Below are 17,422 nucleotides of genomic sequence, written 5' to 3' on the forward strand. Positions count from 1 at the left end.
TGCAGTGTCCCAAAAAATTGTATGCGTAAACAATTTTTTTTTGCATTTTTTACATTTCTGACTCAATTGTGCGCTTGCCGAGCAGTTCATCGTCCGTTCTGCCGCTCAGGAGTGCTATTCGGGTGCAATTTATACTTACCTGAATGACAGTGCTTGTGTAATGGCTCATACACATGAGCCACAGCGGTGGCTCGAGCCATAAATTAAAAAAAAAAAAAAAAAAAAAAAAAGACAGCTCGTCGCCAGGTCCCTCTGTGCAACAGAGGGACACAGATTTGGCAGAAGCTGTCGCCGAAGGTTCCTCCTCCCGCCGGAAGCTCCATACATTGTGTATGGAGTTGCAGTCGCTAGTTCGCATGCACACGGTGGACTAGCGACAGTTGCGTCGATGTTGCAGCGACAGCTGTTGTCGGCGATTGGCCGCACCAATCGCCTGGCGACAGCAGCGACTAGCGACGGTTCGGGGTGCGCACCTCATACACATGGGCGACCTGTCTCCACAACACGTGCGTGCCACGTGGTTGCGGCGACAGTTGTAGCCCGTGTGTATGAGGCTTAACACACCATACTTGTCCAGAGCCGCTAACTACTGCCCGGCCAGTGCAGGAAAGCGCTGAATTTACAACCTGTCACCTGCCCGTCTGTAAGAGGTCTTACAAGTGTGAAGCCTCAGGAAGAGAATTAACACTTATGTGATTGCAGCTACATTTTCACACCCACAGGTAACTTTTTATTAATAAGCTCAAAATGGTTTAAATGTGTGCTAAGCAGTTTTTACGTGATTATAATTGCAAAACCACTGTTCCATCAAGATTTCAGCAATCCTCACTGTGACCCTATATGACCCAGAATATGACTACAGTTCATGTGAGTCTTAATAGTTTTTGTGCCATCTATAGAAAAAGACATAATGTCACAATTAATTTTGTAATGCTTTCATCACGGACAGAAAGGTGATTTTTCCACCCTCCTTAAAGCCACGTGCAGAAGGTATATGTTTACTGTTTTCTTATCAGACAGCCACAATGTGCCAGAATGTTTCTCGGCTATGAATCCCTGGTGTGGCAAGACTAGAACTTTTAAATTGAAGCATACATGAGTTGATTACGTTCCAAACCCTGTAGGTCACAGAGGTGGAGGTGACAAAGCTAAAAGGGCGTGTGCTGTTTAACAGTTAAGAAAGAAAGAATTCTCATTAGTGCACTGTGACTTTTTGGGATACAGCTTTTATCAATGCTTCTTCCTCATCGTACACAGCACAGACAAGAAAAGCAGAAATGGACAACAGCACAAGCAAGACAGACAGACGTGCATTGCTCAACCCTGGGGAGGACAATGAAATGGTAAGGACTATATGAGAATTATGCTTTTTTTTTTAACAAAATAATTTTTAAAGAAAAGTTGCTTACAGTATGATGGATATAGAAAGTAATTGGTTAACAGCTTCCTTGAGAAATTAGAAGAATTCACTACATCCAAGCAAATACCAGTTTTAACCCCTTTCACTTTCAAGTGACATGCAGCCAGCAATCAGAAGAACAGATGATGTATAAGAAAACCTTAAAGGTGTTAGAAATTGAGCATATTAGTTATCAAAACACTGCAGGATTTTACATTATGCTGTCTATGTACTGGTAGATGGATGGCGGCAGTTTGAAAATACAAGGGTTTAATATTGTTATTTGGCCACTACCTTCCAGCAGGTATGAGAACACCTCTGTTTGTTTGTGAGTAGTTGAATGTTCACCAATGCTAGCCACAGGCATTCATGGCTGTGGGTTATAGCTCTCCTGTACCTGTGTAATCACATTCCATTTACACTAAATGGTGTAGATGTCAGTTCATTGAATCATTGCTTCATTGTTAAATTGGCAGATGCGTGAAAAAGTTCCTTTTCATTAAAGGTTAACAACGACTAGAATACTAGTACAAAGTATGGCATCAATATATTATGTGAAAATAAAGGTGTAACTTTTTTTGGGGGGGTGGGGGGGGGGGGGTTGTGTCCCATCAATTGTAAGCCAACAAATGACTTCTGGTGAACAGGTCCTCACTATTTTGCAGAAACCCCAACCAGGGGGAGAACTTTTGAAACATCTAGTATTGCATGTAAACAAAATCCAAGTTCTCAATGCATAATCATCATTTATTGAAATATCAAAATACACACACGGTCCCCTAGTCCAACTCCCCCCCCCCCCCCCCCCTAAAAATTAGCCTACATGGAAAACTGGAGCTCTCTTTCCATCTATCCACCACACAAACACCACACCAATTCTGGCCAGATATGCACTACTCGCTCAGGCCTGGTGCACACCAAAAAACGCTAGCAGAGCCGCAAAATGCTAGCAGATTTTGAAACTCTTTTTCTTATTTTTCTGTAGCGTTTCACCTAGCATTTTGCGGTTTTGTGAAGCGTTTTTGGTGTAGTAGATTTCATATATTGTTACTGAACAGCTTCTGTAACAAAAACGCCGGCAAAACCACTCTGAACTGCCGTTTTTCAGAGCGGTTTGCGTTTTTCCTATACTTTACATTGGAGCAGTGATGCTCGGATAGTACTTTTTAAAATCCGAATTGACCCCAATCCGGATACCTAGGTATCCGGATCCGGCTTGGATATCCGAATCCGGCCTTTTAGATATCCGCGTGAACGCGGATATCCGGTCGCATTATCCGCGGATATCTGGATAGAAAAACCGGAAGTGCCCTTTAAATAGCTTTAAAAGGGGTTTTGAGGGCAAATGAGGCATGTATCATCATTATTTTGCAAAGGGAAACACTAATTGATGATGTGGGGACTTCGAATCCCCCCCCTCCCCCCCCCCCCCCCCCCAAAAAAGACTGTCAATTAACATTAGGCCTAGATTCCAGACAGCGGTCGTGCAGCCCACATTGTGTCCAAAGTCCAACCGCACAACTGGGACATGACAGTTTTCAGTCAAGAATTGATGCTGCAATTTTGTTTTGGGTTAAATATAGGTGGTATCAGTGGCCTGTGGCACCCTGTCCTGGCGGTGGGAGCTGCACAGGCAGCAGGAGCAGGGCAATGCAGCAGCAGGTGTAACGTGTGCCAGCCAGGAGCATGACGGATGTGGTACGTGGCACTTGCCAAGTGACAAGTGCAGAGTGACAGACAGCAGAGGAGAAGACACTAACTGGTGCACACTAACACATTAATGAATTAACAATAGTGTAGTGATAGTGAAGGGGTTAATCACTGAGCTTATCACTGTGTACAGACCTAGGCCCAGCAGCAGCACTGCAGCTGTACAGCACACACTCTAAGGCCTGGAACCCACTGAAAACCGCAAACGCAAAACGCAACCGCTAGCGTTTTGTCTGAGCGGTTTGCAAGCGGATTCATGCGCGTTTTTGGTCGTGTTTTGCAACATTGTATTTTTTCCCCCAGCGGGTGCCTAGCGTTTTGCGTTTTTATCCTGATTGGTCCTGTGAATTATTTTTCATTTTGTTACAGTGTGCTGAACCGCAAAACGCTAGCAAAACCGCTCAGTTTAGGTTTTGCTGAGCGTTTCTGCTAGCGTTTCAATACTTTACATTGAAGCGCTAACGCTCTCAAAATGCTGCAGGTCCTGCGTTTGCGTTTCTGGGAAACGCAAACGCTCCTGTGGAAGTTGCCCCATCCATTAACATTAGCCCAGCGTTTTGGCAAACTGCTAGCGTATCGCAGTGCTGCCAAAACGCTGCCAAAAGCGCTCCTGTGGGTTCCAGCCCTTACTGTCACACTATGAGACATCAGTCAAGCTAATTAACGATTACTATAGCGTATTGAAGGGGTTAATCAATGAACAGCTTTAGGTTTATAACTGTGTACAGGCAGCCCTTGCTAGGCCACCAGCACTGCAGCATGTCTCTCAGGAAGCATTCAGCAAGCCATAACGATCTGTCTCATCATGGCAGCCCTCCTTATTATACAAGGGGGGCTGGCCAGTGTTCCTTTCTGTGATTGGGTGCCAGGGCTTAAGGTGCGTACACACATGCGACTATAGTCGTTTGTAACGATCGTTCCCCGATCTTTACCAACGACGATCGTTACAAAAAACGAACCACCGACTATTAAGGCAAACGACGAACGAGCCAAATCGCTACAAAAGAAAGTTCTGTCTCGGCGGATTTTAACCAACGACGATAGTTTGCAAAAGTAGTACATCGTTGGAAGCGGTCGTTCGTACTAGGCTTGACATGCGCATTTCACTATTTCTCTGTGAAACTTCTCATTTTTATGCGCAGGCGCAATAGGTGCTTTACGTGATGTAACGTTTGTTCTAACGATCAGATCGTTACACACCTTTTAAAACTATCTTTACATAGGTCGTTCTTTCATCAATTAAAAGTTCGTTCGTCGTTCTCAACGAACGATCCTTGTCGCATGTGTGTACGTAGCATCAGGCTAGGAGGCCTCTGATTGGCTCAATGAGGTCAGGTGGGGCTGGCCAGGGTTCCCCTTTGTGATTGGTTGCTAGGGCGTCTGCTGGGAGCCCTCTGATTGGCTCCAGGACGTCATCACCTTAGTTACAGTATTTCGGATCCGGATATCCGCAGATATCCGGGTCATGCGTCAAACTATCCGCAGATAGCTATCCGGATATCTATAGCTATCCGGGATCCGGAGTCTGACCCGGATAGCGTAAAAAATGCTCGGATATCCGGGTTACTCGGATATCCGGGATCTAGATGAGCATCACTGCATTGGAGGCAGAAACGCCTCCGCAATCCAAAAAATGCCTCACCCCGGGAGTATGTGTTTCAGCAAAACACCTCCCGCTCTGGTGTGAACCACCCCATTGAGATACATTGACCAAGCGTATCCGCAGCCGCAAGCGGCTGCAAAAACGCCAAAAAACCCGCTCGGTGTGCACATCTTTTGAATGTTTACAGCATCTTTGTGTTCAGCATCTTGCAAAGATTTCTATCTGATGGGGAGATCAGCTCAATAGAATAGACTGTGTAGGTATGGCTCTCATACTACATGGAAGGGTGGTAAGATTGTTCTGTGATCTTTCATTTTTCAAAGACTATGGTCTGATGTGTGTATGAGCCTTCACTCAATATCATTCTGTCCAACATCCTGACTAAAGGCTCATACACACATCAGACCATAGTCTTTGGCCACATACACACATCAGACCATAGTCTTTTGAAAATGAAAGATCACAGACCAATTTTACTCCCTTCCATGTAGTATGAGAGCCATACCTTCTCAGGCTTTTCTATGGAGCTGAACTCTCCATCAGAAAAAAAATCTTTGCAAGTTGCTGCACACACAGATGCTGTAACAGACACAAAAGATCAATATCTGCAAAAGATCTGTTCCTGCCAAAGATCCATTCCTGCAAATTGCATTCATAGTCTATGAGATCTGCAGATCATCATACACACCTTGTTTAACTGACATTCATCTGCAGATCAGACAATCATCTGCAGATCTGAAAATCCATCCTGGTGGATCTGATCTGCAGATGAATGTCTGTTAAATAAAGTGTGTATGAGGATCTGCAGATATCATAGACTATGAATGCATTTTGCAGGAACGGATCTTTTGCAGATACTGATCTTTTGAATGTCTACAGCATCTTTGTGTGCAGCATCTTGCAAAGATTTTTATCTGATGAGGAGTTCAGCTCCATAGAATAGACTGTGAAGAGTATGGCTCTCATACTACATGGAAGGGGGTAAGATTGGTCTGTGATCTTTCATTTTCCAAAGACTATAGTCTGATGTGTGTATGAGCTTTAACGATCACTTGTTTGCAGGAGGAAATGCCTGTTTTAGTGACTCGTGTATACCTATGAATGTTTTCTCTCTGAAAAATGATGAATGATTGTTTTTCCTGTTAGAGCAGTGAGTCCCTAATGCCTGGTATGCACCAGATAGATGGGTTGAATCGATTTTCTGATCACTTATACAAAGTCGATTAGAAAAATGATCAGAAATCAGATTATACCTGTCAGTAGAGATGGGCCGAACGGTTCGCTGGCGAACGGTTCCCGGCAAACTTCGGTGGTTCGCGTTCGCCTCCCGCAGGCGAACGTTTCCGGAAGTTCGGTTCGCCCCACAATGCATTATGAGGGTCAACTTTGACCCTCTACATCACAGTCAGCAGGCCCAGTGTAGCCAATTAGGCTACACTAGCCCCTGGAGCCCCACCCCCCTTACATAAGGCAGGCAGCGGCGGCCATTACGGCCACTCGTGTGCCTGCATTAGAGAGAGTAGGGCGAGCTGCTGTCTGTCTCTCATAGGGAAAGATTAGTTAGGCTTAGCTTTTCCTGGTTGCATACCTGTTCAGTGATCCTGCCACTGCATACCTGTTCTGTGAACCCACCCACCACTGCATACCTGTTCAGTGATCCTGCCACTGCATTCCTGTTCTGTGAACCCACCCACCACTGCATACCTGTTCAGTGATCCTGCCACTGCATACCTGTTCTGTGAACACACCACTGCATACCTGTTCTGTGATCCTGCCACTGCATACCTGTTCTGTGAACCCACCCACCACTGCATACCTGTTCTGTGATCCTGCCACTGCATACCTGTTCTGTGATCCTGCCACTGCATACCTGTTCTGTGAACCCACCACTGCATACCTGTTCTGTGATCCTGCCACTGCATACCTGTTCTGTGAACCCACCCACCACTGCATACCTGTTCAGTGATCCTGCCACTGCATACCTGTTCTGTGAACCCACCACTGCATACCTGTTCTGTGAACCCACCCACCACTGCATACCTGTTCAGTGATCCTGCCACTGCATTCCTGTTCTGTGAACCCACCCACCACTGCATACCTGTTCAGTGATCCTGCCACTGCATACCTGTTCTGTGAACCCACCACTGCATACCTGTTCTGTGATCCTGCCACTGCATACCTGTTCTGTGAACCCACCCACCACTGCATACCTGTTCAGTGATCCTGCCACTGCATACCTGTTCAGTGATCCTGCCACTGCATACCTGTTCCGTGAACCCGCCACTGCATACCTGTTCTGTGAACCCACCACTGCATACCTGTTCTGTGAACCCACCACTGCATACCTGTTCTGTTCAGTGGACCCGCCACTGTATACCTGTTTAGTGAACCCGCCACTGCATACCTGTTCTGTTCAGTGAACAGTTTGGTGTGTCAGTGTGAAGCAGTACCTTAATTACACTACCTGATTGATGTATACACATGCAAGATGTTTTAAAGCACTTTAGGCCTGTCATTTAGCATTCAATATGATTTCTGTCCTTAAAACGCTGCTTTGCGTCAAATCCAGATTTTTCCTGGGGACTTTTGGCGTATATCCCACTCCGCCATGCCCCCCTCCAGGTGTTAGATCCCTTGAAACATCTTTTCCATCACTTTTGTGGCCAGCATAATTATTTTTTTTTTTTAAAGTTCGCATCCCCATTGAAGTCTATTGCGGTTCGCGAACTTTAACGCGAACCGAACCTTCGGCGGAAGTTCGCGAACCCGGTTCGCGAACCTAAAATCGGAGGTTCGGCCCAACTCTACCTGTCAGAAATAATCAATTCGAACCCATCTATCTGATGGCAAATTGCATGGTGTGTACCAGGCATGAAGTAGCAGAGCGGCGTTCATCTCCCTCTCTGCTCTTCTGTAACCACAGATCTGTTGTATTTATTTTATAGTATTTATTGTACTGATTCTTTCACAGGTGTTTTTTTTACTGTTTGCCAACACGGTACAAATATATATATATATATATTTTTTTTAATGTTTAGTGTATGTTATTACTTTTGGTATACAAAACAGAATGTAACAATACAAAAGTATACAACAGTACATTTGCAATTATAATTATAGAGAAGTTGTCTCCTAGGTTCTCAACGTGTGGTACGCGTACCCCAGGGGGTACTTCTGATGGTTCCAGGGGGTACTCAGGCTTGATATACTTAACCAAGAATAACAAATTTAGGGTTTTAGAAAATGATAACTCTTATTTAAACAACAGCAAATTAGTATTTCAGCTAATTAAAAGCAATAGTAAATGCTTGGAAATGGTTTAGAACCAATTATCATGTACTAGAATTAAATATATATTTGTCAAGGGGTACTTGTGATAATGTTTACTATGCTAGGGGGTACTTGGTGAATACAGGGATTTAAAAGGGGTACATACCAATGAAATGTTGAGAAACACTGGTCTAGCTCATACTAGACTACTGCTGCCTTTAAAATGAGCCAGCAAGGGGTTAAGATTTAGCTTAGAAGGGGCTGTCATAAATCTCTCTAAGGGAAAAAAAAACTTATCTTTCTGTTTAAGATTTACAATCCAGGGGGAGAGAGGAGAAGGAATGGCTCAAGTCATTAACAGAGTCTGACCAGCAATACATTGTTTAGCCCAGCTTGAGTTGTAAAGTGGAAATAATTCTGTTAAAATGTTTACCTTACTGGATCAGAAATTGCGTCTACATTGTGATTCATGTTTCTCTACACCCCTGGCAATAAACTGAAGCTTGTATGTTCAGGAGATAGCACTGTCTCATCGCACACCACAAAGTAAGTAAAATACACGGAGCTCTGGAATTCTGTGTGTGCAGCAAAGCCGGGGCGGCTTTGGAGCAGGAGAAATGATTTATTTTGACATGCAGTCTCTTATCTCTCTCAAGTCCTGCCGCCCTTTTATCCTTCAGATTTTTTTCCACCCTAGGCCGCGGCCTTTGTGGCCTTTGCAGAAATCCGGCCCTGGCTAACGTCAACATTTCGTGTTTGCAAGTTTTACCATAACAATTTGCATTCGCAAGCAATTTGGCGAACTCCATTGACTTTAATGGGCAGACGGATGTCTAAAACCTTCAGGGCATCTCTGTAGCCACAATTTGTTTAAAAAGGCAGTGGCAAGGCAGAGGGCAATCAATGGCAAAATAGTGACCAAAAATACATATTTTGCGCAAATGCTTGTGTTTTTTTGTTTGTTTGGGTTTTTGTTTTGTTTTTTTAAATGTTTATTGGCAAGATTAGAGCATACAAAAATAGGCTGGCACTGCTGCAGATCATGGGCCGGATTTACAGCTCAGGAGCCTATAGGCACAGACGTCTTGGCACCCTAAGACCCGCCCCTCAGCTCAGGCTACACCCCCAAGACACGCCTCCTTCTTTTAGGAAATAAAACCACCCACAAGGAAAAAATAATACCAATAACAAATTGTGATAGTTTCTAATCACAGGCAGGTATAAAAGATAGCTTGAGGCCTAGACAAGACCCCCCCCTGTAGCCTAACGCTACGCACGCACATGCAGTAAGCATTGGCAAAAATGGCCAATAATGACTGTTTCAGCCAATGATTGTTAAATGTAAACAGGGATGACAGATCCTTAACGGCTCACGTTGCCTGAGCATGACCAATCACAGTGCTTTTTTGCAATTGTAACAGACTATTTGGGCGCAGTGGCTCCTGTACAATTTGGATGTCACAATTGACTCTGAAACAAATCGCCTAGTATACGGTACATAAAATGATGTACACCTCGGACCAAGCAGTCATAACTGTAACTTCCGGCTAACACTAATGCTGCTTTTCAGTGCTTGTGCCAGTAAATAATTTTCTATATAAACAATACGTTAAACATGATTGCAGTGAAACACTAGGGAGCTGCGGTTATTTTGTATATATGCATGCCAAAATATGCGGATCATCGGGGCATTTCTGTAATGTTGTCTTCAACACCGATAGACTAGTGTACATTAAATAACGCACACCAGGGACCAACCAAACATTGCAGTAAATTTCAGCTACAAACCGTAACGCAGCATATAGTACCAGAACCGGTAAATAACGTACTACACAAGACACACGTAAAATATCGACTGCAGTGAATCATTAGGGCACAGTGGTTATTTACACATATTTGCATGGTGGTAAATAAACTACACGGACTAACCATACGCAGCTTTAAATTGGGCAGCACTGTGTCATAGTGGTTAGCACTCTCGCCTTGCAGCGTTGAGTCCTTGATTCATATCCTAGCCTGGGCACCATGTTCAAGGAGTTAGTATGTTCTCCCCGTGTCTGTGTGGGTTTCCTCCAGGCACTCTGGTTTCCTCCCACACCCCAAAAACATACAGACAAGTTAGTTGGCTTCCTCCTATATTGGCCCTAGATTACAATATATATATATATATATATATATATATATATATATATATATATATATATATATATATATATATATATATATATATATATATATATATATATATATATATATATATATATATATATACAGATACACTGCAGGAATAACACACACGTACACACACACGTACACACACACACACACACACACACACACACGTACACACACTGCAGACACAACACACAGACACACACTGCTCAATACACACACACACACACACTGTACAATACACACACACAGACACTGCACAATACACACAGACACTGCACAATACACACAGACACTGCACAATACACAGTAACAGACACATGCTGCAAAATACACACACTGCACAAAACACACAGACACTGCTCAATACACACACACACATTGTACAATACAGACACACACTGCACAATACACACAGACACATACTGCACAATACACACAGACACACACTGCACAATACACACAGACACACACTGCACAATACACACAGACACACACTGCACAATACACACAGACACACTGCAGAAATGACACACACACACATAATGCAAGAATAACACACACACAGCCACCACACATACAGACTGACCAAAGGAAAAAAAATACTTCACCACAGCCTTTAAACTTTCTCTTCGGCTGGAGCTGCACACACCAGACTCGAGTGGAAGGAGGGCGGGGCTGTTGCCTACACAGTGTTGCCAACTTAGCGCCTTTGTCGCTAAATTTAGCGGCTTTTCAAGTCCCTCTAGCGACAGCTTTTCTAAAAAGCGACTTAGCGACAAATCTGGCGACTTCCCTCCCCCATCCCAAAGCACTCACATATTAGGCCCGCCGCCCGTCCTCTCGCAGGAGTCCCCCCACCCCATCAAGCCGCTGGTTGCAGCCCAGTATGGGGCAACCAATCACCGCTCTTTCAGTCAGGGGACGTCACTCACACTAGCCCCTCCCTGCTTCCATCGCAGGCGCTCTTGCTGGTGAGTGGGGCGGTGACATCAGGTGACAGGTCGCTGGATGATGTGTGGGAGGCGGGGTCAGGGGTGGAGCCGTTATGCAAATTACGTGATGACGTCATCCAGCGACTTCTAGCAACTTCTAAGATAGCCAATAGCTACTTTCCTTACTGACTGTGCCTACATCCCCTGCAGCTATCCCCTGTAGGCTGTATTCCACTGTCCAGGCTGCACTCTGCTGTAAATATCCTCTTCCCTCTCCCTGCCCTGGACTATTACGTTGGAGCACCGGCAGAAATTAAGGGGAGGCCGTTTTTCTTAATTGATTTTTAAACTAACCTGATCTACTGAGCTCCGGTTTCCACTGCTGTCAGAGCCTCGTTGTACTAGTTTTCCCCATGGCTCCTGGCAGCTAGTGTTGTCCGGATCATGAACGATTCGGATCTTTGATCCGAATCTATTTTATGAGTCGATCATCCGAATCATCAAAATGAGTGATTCGGATCGCAAAAGGGGTGGGGCCAGGAGCGACACGCCCCCTCGCAGCGGGGTCTTGGAAGCAGAGCAGAGATGGATCGCTCTGTTGGAAGGGAGGCAGCCTTGCAGGGACAGGTAGATGAGAGAGAGGGGACATGGGTGCCACTGCCAGATATGTGTAGAGCACACATACTGGCTGCAATGTGCTGCTCATTACAGGCTGTCTGTTCCGTAGTGCTGCACAGTGAACACATGGGAAGCTTTTGGCTCAGCACAGCTCAGTAACTTTGCAGACACTGTGATTGAAAGGCAATATAATCCTCCTGCACTCGGCACTAAACAGCTGCACTTCACTTCTGGGAATGCTTTCTTTCACTGTGCGACCTTTTCTTTCAAAGTGTACAGATGAGCATATAGGTGAAATATATGTAAAGCATATGACTTCAGCATGTGGGTATTACGTGCAAACATTTCTGCTCTCTGCTCGTCCCTCCTCCCATCTCTGTCCACTTCCTGCCCTCTGTCCATCTTCTCCCCTTCTCTGTGTGTCCACTCCCTCCCCTTCTCCTGTCCACAGACCTGTCCTGCTGTTCATTTCACCCCCGAATGCTTCCGGTAGTAAAATGATCCGAGATTCGAATCAAAGATCCGGATCTCTTCAATGATCCGATTCGAATCATCCGGATCATTGAAAAGATCCGAACTTCCCATCTCTACTGGCAGCCGTGAAATCAACAAAAAGTCAGCGCGCTGCCTCTAGATGCCTATCCTCGGGGAAGTAGCAGCTGCTTATTAATGCCTGCAGGGGACAATTGCCGAGTTGTGCGGGGCGGACGGCTGCTGTTCAACTGGATTAGGATCCCACCAATGCAGAGAGCGGCAGAGCCAGTGAGGGGAGATTCAAGTGGGACCCGCCTCTGTCACTTAAAGGCGCCTATAGGTTCGTGCCTTATGGTAAATACAGCCCTGTGCAGATGCTTAGTTTATTTTTGCAAAAATATGAACAAGTGCAATACAATGGTGCAATGGTATACAAAAAAGTGGTACACATACCAAAAGTGAGGAGGATATTTTTGCAACAATAAATTAAGCATCTGCAGCAGTGCCAGCCTTTCTCTTTTCTACCTGCCTACATCCATTGTCTGCTGGCTAGAGCACGCTGACTGAGTATGTTTAGGAAGAGGCACATTTAATCCACTAGTGCATGTTCACCATATGCATGTGTTCACACTGTAGTGCCAACCTACTGCAGTCTTTTTGGCATACAAAAGTAATACAGGCAAAAGGTAACTAATTAGAATCAGACGCTGTGCCAAAGCTAAGGAGTAGTACAAATAACATACAGGAAGTATGCAAAAGTATAATTGAAACTGCTTGCCAATTTATAGAGGTATAATACGTTTGAGGCATCAAGTAGTAAGTGCAGAATTGGAAAAATAAGAGGTATACATAATAATCAATGATCATTGCAGCAGACAATAGAATTATAGATATGTAACCAAAAAAAAAAAAAAAAAAAAAAATAAGAGTGCAGACTATAAAGTAATCCGTAAATATATTAGATATGTAAAATGATCATAATAGGTAACCCAAAATCGACTACAACACACCCGACCTGTGGCAAAAAAAAAATCCTAGCTGGTAACCGGGAGGTGGGAAGAAGTCCATTTAGCCCAAATATTACTAAATTGTCCTGAACATCCTCCTATACGTATAAACAAGCTTAATAAAGAGCAATATGTTATTGACTTGTGTTAACCTGCTGGAAACCTCAGGCAGCTGTGGGGCAATCCAATTGATCGTCATTATTATTATTATTATTAGTAATAGTAGTAGTAATGCTGGGGGGTCATGCTTTCTGACCACCCAGCACAAGAAGGCTAAGAGCTGGATAATGGAAGAGGCTACACAGGTTGCCCAGAGCAACTGCAGCTCTGGGCTTCCGATATCGCTAAAAATAAGACGCAAAGGCAGTGCAGTGCGATGTTGCGCTGCTCTTGCGATAGCAAACATACAGACAGATACAAGACAGGACAATGTATCCAAAATACCCGCTGATGAGGACAATGCTTCACTGGACAAAGATTCATCAAGTTTTATTAGAGTGGACTGTAATTCTAAGACAGCTGCTAAACAGGTGAATATTACTGCAACACCAACTGAGGTAAGCAGTGCCTCTGAGTCCTCTGCTAGAGATATTGAAGTATCCAAAGTACTGGGTGAAGCATAAGACTCTGCGACCACAGCTTCACTGGACAGGATCACTGAACAGTCCATGTTGCAGGGCAGAACCATGGAAGCACCTGCTGGACAGCATAATGATTCTGTGACCTGAGCTTCACTGGACAGAACCACTGCATAATTCATGGTACAGGGCGAATTTACTGGAACATTTTCTGGACAAGGCAATGATTCTGTGATTTCAGGTTCACATAACCGATGCTCTGAACCATTCATGGAACCAGAGCGAGGTGTTGAAACAGGAAGATCAGGACACAATGTTTGCGCATCTGAACCACCGTTCTTCAAGTGTAAAATTGGACAATTCAGATGCTGGGGTACTAAGATTCTAAACCTGATTGCTGAGACTCAGAAACTGTTGTAGTGCATCTATTGATGTCTGCTGGAACATATGGTTTGCAGAATGCAGAAAACAAATCGGTAGGAATTTTGTATTTTTTCGCAAAACGTTTTGCGATTAACAAATTCAAAGGGGTCATCAAAAACCTCATTTTCATCAGCAACTTCCTCAGCCCAAGTCCTCATCTGGCGATCAAGCAGGTATAAGACAATAAATCTGGACTGCTGAAATGCTGTAGCTGATCTGAAAAAAGAACATGAATTCAAAATTTTGCAATGCTGCAAGAAAGTCAGCAAAGAGTTTTTGCCTCCATTATAACGAGTTAGAGAAGCAAGGTGTGCATCTCCTCTTGGTTGTAGGGAAACAAAGCTAGCCGGTGATGTCATTGCTGGGGGTAAAACAGAATTAGCATTTTTCTTTACAGAAGGTAATTGCTTAGGGATTCTCGGCATCACAGGACCAAAAATGGAACATCTTAAGTTAGTGTGACTACACAAATGATCGGTTGCTATGGGCAACGGAGAGACCAAATTGACATTGGTTACTGAGTGTTGCTCATACTGACTCCCCGAGCGATCATTCAAGATCTCATTCCATGCATCAATTAGCGGAATCACAAAGTCATGCACACACAGATTCATTTCAATTAAAGAAGAAGCAGACTCATTGCATGCATTCAAAACTATGTCGCTCCTAGCAGTGTAAAATTCATAGAAATATTCTTGATCTTTCTCCAATTCATAAATCAATTTTTCAAACGGAGGATCCCATTTATTCTTGTCAGACACTAAACAATTATTCTGGGTATAATTTACAGTTAGACCAGTCTGCAGGAAGCTAGCTGGAGTGGACTTGGCTTGGTTCACTCCTGACAGAGAATGAACTCGATTAACTGGATCATTACTAGGATATTTCCTATTCGTAAGAATATCCAGGACTTGTAACAAGTGTTGAACTGCAGAATATGCAAATTTTCCTTGCTGCACAAACAATTTGATTTGCTCAGTACTCCCTAATAGTTCCTCATAAGAATGTTCAGACAATTATTTTAAACAAAAATCTTTATTCTCCTTGGCTAGCAAGGAAAGTTCAGTAGTTTCAAAGTTCCATTTGACTCCCATGAAGGACAATTGCATTTCTTTATCTGCTAATGACAGTGTGATGTGTAGTTTTTATGCAATACTTTAGACTTTGCTGCATACAGATTGCTTTTTAAATGCTGCTGAACAGGGCCGGGCCGAGGTATAGGCTGGAGAGGCTCCAGCCTCAGGGCGCAGTGTAGCAGGGGGTGCACAATTCATTCAGCTGTCATTCCTAATTGTGTTTGAAGCAGGAAGAGATAAGAAAAGAAGATACATGGGAGTGACTACAAGCAAGATAACTAGAGATTAAGGTGTTGGGGGCCCTGGGGTGCCTCTTAGTCTAATAGCAATCAGTGTGTGATGGCTGGGGTGGGAGCAGGGCCGTTTTTTGAGGCGTGCGGTACGTGCAACTGCACAGGGCGCAGTGCAGCAGGAGGGAGAAGGGGGGCGCTGGCAGAAGTACTATACCGACAGATAGCAAGACGGTGACACGCAGAAGAAGACCAGCGTGATCATCACCTCTCTGCACTCGTCCTGCTGTGTCAAGTGAGAGGAGAGGAACATCCAGGCCAGGGTAAAGATTATGTATAGCCCTGGCTGTTTAGCTTATGCATAGTGCCGCTGCAGAGCCGTGAGTTCTGCTCTGGACGTTCTTTCAATATTTAAATGATTGGATGATTTATTTTAGCCACATGTGAGTGTAGAACGCTGTGTGTGTGTATAGTGCAAGATTCCTTCTCCCCCCCCCCCCCCCCCCCCCCCCCCTGCATCAGCAATGTAACTTGATACCTTCCTTCTGCACTAACTTCCTGGGCTCCGGGATAACAGAAGCGTACTGAACTGGAATGTGAACTACTCCGCCAGGTACTTTCTCTTTCCCATATTCCTCTCTGCTTGTATCCCAAATTTTCCCTAGTGCCCCATGCACATGCTTCCCCCTCAGAGCTCACACTCTGCAAGTCAGGTTATCTCTGCCAGTATTTCAGCTCCTGACCTGCTATTTTCACACACTGATGCAGGGTGTGTGTGTGTGTGTGTATGTGTTACAGGTTTGTACGTGTGTGTATGGTGTGTGTTACAGGTTTGTACGTGTGTGTGTATGTGTGCGCATGGTGTGTGTGTTACAGGTGTGTGTGTGCAGGGCCGGCCTTTGACCTGAGCGACCGGTGCGATCGCTCAGGGCGCCGGCTTCCAGGGGGCGCTCGTGCCACCTGACCTGGCCGCATGTGTTTTAAGGAACTGCGGGGCCCCGGCTGGGTCCGTCTCGCTCCGCCCCCTGGTGCGCTGCTGGGGGTGATGGGGCAAACATGCCCGGGTGGCCGCCGTGATGGAGGGGGGAGGGCAGCCCGACCTCTCCCTCCCTTCCTCTCCGGGCACCCTGCGTGCTCCCCCCCCTCCGATCCGATGCAGACTGCTAAGAGAACAACTCCCCTTCCTGGTTCCGATCTCCGGCTCCTCTCACTTGCTGCTGGTCGCCTCTTCTACATAGCCGCTGATGCACAATAAACTTCCTGCTTAACAGGAAGTTTATTGTGCATCAGTGGCTATGTAGAAGAGGCGACCAGCAGCAAGTGAGAGGAGCCGGAGATCGGAACCAGGAAGGTGAGTTGTTCTCTTAGCAGTCTGCATCGGATCGGAGGGGGGGAGCACGGAGGGTGCCCGGAGAGGAAGGGAGGGAGAGGTCGGGCTGCCCTCCCCGCGGCTCCCCCCTCCTCTATGAGGGGGAGGGGGGGTTACCTACCTACCTACCTACCTACCTACGGGGGGGGGGTGTTACCTACCTACCTAATCTATACTGGGGGCAGCTACCTATCTAATCTATACTGGGGGTACCTACCTATCTAATCTATACTGGGGGCACCTACCTATCTAGCCAATACTGGGGGCACCTACCCAGGGCCGGCCTTAGGTTTCACAGCGCCCTGAGCGTAACCAGAGTTTGGTGCCCCCCCCCCCCCATTCATCCTCTTCGCGTGTGAGTGCACCACACACATACACTAATGGGGGGGGGGGGATGGCGGGGGGATCTGCTGTCTAAATACACTTAAAGGGGATCTGCGACTGTAAGACTAGTAGCCTAAGCCTATGTACACTAAAGGGGGGGGATCTGCCTACATATACAAGACCAGATCCCCCCCCTTAGTGTATATGGGCTTATGCTACTAGTCTTGCAGTCGC

General features: G+C 45.4%; 1 protein-coding gene across 2 annotated transcripts in view; it reads left to right on the forward strand.

The window, feature by feature from the left end:
* The first annotated feature begins 1,225 nt into the window (after nucleotides 1–1,225).
* The window catches only part of LOC137571676 (probable cation-transporting ATPase 13A4), a 293,811-nt gene continuing 277,614 nt past the window's right edge, over nucleotides 1,226–17,422 (forward strand). For both annotated transcript variants that reach the window (XM_068281174.1, XM_068281175.1), the window contains exon 1: nucleotides 1,226–1,343. In XM_068281174.1, the coding sequence (XP_068137275.1) occupies nucleotides 1,278–1,343 (66 nt within the window). In that variant the 5' untranslated portion in view covers nucleotides 1,226–1,277. The remainder of the gene's footprint in view (nucleotides 1,344–17,422) is intronic.

The sequence above is a fragment of the Hyperolius riggenbachi genome, chromosome 4 (genome assembly GCF_040937935.1).
Source record: "Hyperolius riggenbachi isolate aHypRig1 chromosome 4, aHypRig1.pri, whole genome shotgun sequence".
Taxonomy (NCBI): Eukaryota; Metazoa; Chordata; class Amphibia; order Anura; family Hyperoliidae; genus Hyperolius; species Hyperolius riggenbachi.